Genomic DNA, 4276 nt, shown 5'->3' with positions numbered 1-4276 from the left:
ATTTTTATCTCTATTTTTTGGAAATTTTAATTATAATTTTAAATCTTTATTAGGTTTAATCCTTAATTTTTTTATATTTAATACTTGGGATCTTTAATGATGATATGACTGATTAACAAGTTATTACATGTATTTTTTTTTTTTTACTATATGCCAACTTTTTATTGCACCACATAGGTAAGAGGAACAAAAAATAAAAAATAAAATAAAAATAGAGCTTAAATAAAGATACGACAAAATATAAAAACTAGAAGTATATTAAAACTTATCTTATATTTAGTGATTGGTGATAAAATAGGATAATGAGAAAGAATTGGGAAAATTGACGGCAAAAAGGAAACAGAGAATTGTAGGTAGAGGGAAGATGTGAAAGAGAAAACGGACTTATGAGTTGCGTTGAGTAAATTTTAATATAAAAAAGGACTTGATCATCCGTAGTATTTATTAAAATTAAATAAAAAATAATTTATTTTAAAATATAATATAATACTAATAGTTTAATATTTATTTAAAATAAAGAGGTAAAAGAAAAAATCCATCATAATGAATAATTAATTCTATTGAGTTTAGTTAAAGTTTTGACATTCCAAACCTCCAAGCAACCGCTATTTGACTATCTTATTAGGTTTTCACGGAGTACACCCGTAGTATTGGTCCAAAACGGTCAATTCCCGCTCACAAGTGCACAGCCAAAACAATGTTCAGTATACGACACAACGAATAGCGCGCACAGATGCGACAAACATTGTCCCTCAACAAAAATTTGGCTTTTTCAGACCCAATCGATGCCCCAACTGACCCCTCTGTCTTTTACCAATTGGGCCCAACTAATGAGCCACAAAACTTAGGCAGTACCAAACAATTGTTACAACAAAAGCCTTTGCTTCTGTCACCTTTTGTGAAACGACAAACCCATCTCCAACCCTTGTCCACTTTCGCCAATTCAATTCTCTCCCCCTTTCCCCCTACCCAATTCTTATTCCCCAGAGACTAATATCCCTCTCTTCCCCCACCTCCTAAAGCTAAACCATTCTGAAAACCACAATTAATAAGCAATTCAATTCAATTCAATCACAAACACGACATATTAATCATACAACATCGTATCGTAATTATTATATTATCATTATTTTTTGTTCTCAATTACACAACTAGGCTACCAGCTTAGCTAAATTGCATTTAACAGTTAATAATAATTATAGATCTGGTAACCAAAAATTAAAAATTACACAAAATTATATAAGAAAAGAAGAGCGAAACAAAACCCGAATGAAAACAGAGCAACTGAAACATAAGGGAAAACTAAAAACTCACGAATTCATCTGTTATTTCTGTTATTGAAATTCATTTTCTCGTAGTAGCGAATAGAGAGGAGGGAGAGGGAGAGGTGAACCTCGTCTTTCCCCAAACGAGGGTTGGAGCGAAGCACGCGCGGGAAAGCCGGGAGAGAAGGAGCGTGGGGCTTGGAAAGAGGCCAAAGGTAAAGCGCGTGGAGGCGACGAAAGCCACCTAGTGCGAGGACCACGGATCTTAGCTGTTGCTCACCGCACCCTGTGTTTGCCCACTGTTTGGTGCAGATGAGTTCCCAGAGTCTCTCATCCTGTGCCGTTTTGTGCCACTGCTTGCTCACGCAACTCGCCATCGCCAACGACCGCGCGTCCACGTGTTTCAACACTTCGAACAAAACGTTGTCGTCGAGGTACACGCTGCCACGTGTCTTTTCCCCCTCACTTTCTTCTTTAAGCTTTGCCCTTTTCATCTTGTTATCCTCCACCGTGTCGCTGGAGAGAGCACGCTTCATTCTTAAATAATTAACCACCTTGTGTTTCTATAATCACAAGCTCAGATTTTGAAAACCCTTTTGCCTCTTTTTTTCTTCCCCTCTTTGAAATTAAGAAGCGGGGAAAGGGATTGTGATTTGTGATTGGGTTGAGAGGGTTTTTGTTGTGTGGAGAGATGGAGAATGAGAATAAAAAGTTAAAGGTTAGGGGGAGCCACTGTTCTTGTTTAAGATGGGTTACGGCAGATACGAGAAGATAAAAGAAATGCCCTTTGATTCATTTGTTTTTTGTCTTCGTAAATGTATTTTTAGTTAATATCATATCATTTTCATCTTTTAAATTTTTTAACTACAACTCTTCTTCTTCTTATTTAATAATAATATCATATATATTATAAAATTTAACTTTTAAAGTTAATTTTAAACAGTTATTTTACTAAAAATATTTATTATATCACAAATACAAAAATATGTTAACACTTTAAATACTTAAAATTAATTACAAAAATTATGTATATAATTAAATACACATCTATTCTAAAATTAATAATGACATGTCTATATTGAATTATTGTTAAACATTTTTTTTAATGTATATTTAAAGAGATAAAATTAAAATTTATATATTATTTTGTTTAAAATTATAAAAATTAATGTGTTGATAATATTTAATAATATAATTTTAAATAGAAATTAGTTTTTTACTAATTTTTATTGCATTTTCCAAACATATATTAAAATTAAATGATGATAAAATAATTTTAAAAATTAAAATTAATAAAATTATAATTAGAAAATCTATTGACGATTTTATCATGAATTTTCCTGTCTAGAGTGACAGCTATTTGTTTTTATCTTCAGTGGTGTCTGCGACCACGTTAGACGGCGTTTGCCTTATTTTTATTTTGTTTCAACTCTTGTCCGTTGCTAATCAATTATTACAATAAATATTGCTTGAATACCTACACATCGAAAAGAAATTCTGCAAAGTAAACACAGTTTTCAACGCAGATACCACTCACCGCTTTTCTAATTATGATCATTTTTGCATCAATTAATAATTATAAATTAATATACTAATAATTACTTTATAATTATTAAATAATATGAAGTGATCATATTGAAAATTTTATATAATTTTTATCAAATTTAATTAATGAATTTTATAACTATTTATAATGAATCTTTTATTCAAAAAATTATGTTTTTAATATAATTATCTTATATTACTTAATTTATATGTAATTTAAATTTTTACTTTTAATTTAACTCTATTTATTTTAAACTAAATATTTATCTATGCTTTTAACGCTTCCATGAATTGGTCATTCATAGTGGATCATAAATTTATATTTGCAATTGAAAGATTGTGATAGATATTAAAACTATAATAAAATAATATGATTGGAGACACTTTAGAAAATAAAGATCAACAATTACGAGGTCTTAAGAATTTTAGAGATTAATGTTTGTTCCAATTAGAAATTTCTTAAGAATTAGAGTTTCTAATTTGAGAGAAAGATTGTTGAGTTAAAAAATTAGCCTCATTATAAATAAGTGAATTCAACCTTCAATTACGCTTTTAAAACTCAAATTAGAGTAAAAATTTAAGTTACTTAAGTGAAGGTTTAGTGAAATCATTCTCTAACACTTTTGATATATCAAATTTTTTATTGTAAACATTGTATTTGATACTTTTAAACATAAAAAATATCTCGTTATCTCAATTTAAATTTTGCGATAGAATTTATGTTAAGTTTCATACTTATTCTAGAAAATTTGATCATTTCATTTAAATTACTAAATAAATAGTAGAGAAATTAAAAAAAAAAAGTAATAATTAAGTTGCACTCCTCGTAAGAACGATATTTGATTTATTTGTATAATTGATGCACTTATTATGATTTATACTCAACAAATAATAATTAGAATAACAATTCACAATTTTTGCCACCAAAGATACTTGTTTCAATTTTTAGATAGTCATGGGCATTGACTTCAACCATAACTATTCAACAAAATACTAATTAGTTTTTTTTTTATTGTAAGCAAAATCAACAATTAAAAGAGTAATGAGAAACTTATAGATCTAAATCTCAGAGATCTTGATATTTTGGAGATCTTTGCTCTTTTTTTTTTTGTGATTCTTTTGCTTTTATCCATTCCATTCACTATTTTTACTTCTCATTCATTACATTTTTTTAAAATCAAGGTAATTGTTGTTGCTGCAGTAGATGAACAAGTTCTCTGAAAAATAAAAGAAATAAAGAGAAAAGAATGTTAAAACTAAAAAATTTTAAAAATTGATAAAAAAAAAAAATTTTAAAATTTCTAAGATAACATCTTTTTCATTGAAAATAGATTCGAACATTTTCTTAATATATAAATTACTATTTTGTTATCACATTTGAATATTTTCTAATAAAAAATTTCAAATTAATTGATTGAGTTTAAACATCTAAAGTTAACTACAATCCTTATAAAAGCAAAATAAAT

The 4276-nt window shown here is 28.0% G+C and overlaps 1 protein-coding gene across 1 annotated transcript; it reads right to left on the bottom strand.

Moving 5' to 3' along the window:
- Positions 1–1255: 1255 nt before the first annotated feature.
- LOC113847762 (F-box protein GID2) lies at positions 1256–1989 on the bottom strand. Its single transcript, XM_027477029.1, has one exon. It carries the CDS (start codon positions 1799–1801, stop codon positions 1319–1321), a length of 483 nt encoding a protein of 160 aa, XP_027332830.1. The 5' UTR covers positions 1802–1989; the 3' UTR covers positions 1256–1318.
- Positions 1990–4276: the final 2287 nt, after the last annotated feature.

The sequence above is a fragment of the Abrus precatorius genome, unplaced genomic scaffold, assembly GCF_003935025.1.
Source record: "Abrus precatorius isolate BTA unplaced genomic scaffold, Abrus_2018 Scaffold8, whole genome shotgun sequence".
NCBI lineage: Eukaryota > Viridiplantae > Streptophyta > Magnoliopsida > Fabales > Fabaceae > Abrus > Abrus precatorius.
Note: the sequence above shows the minus strand (reverse complement) of the source record. Positions and strands in the feature narration are given on the sequence as shown.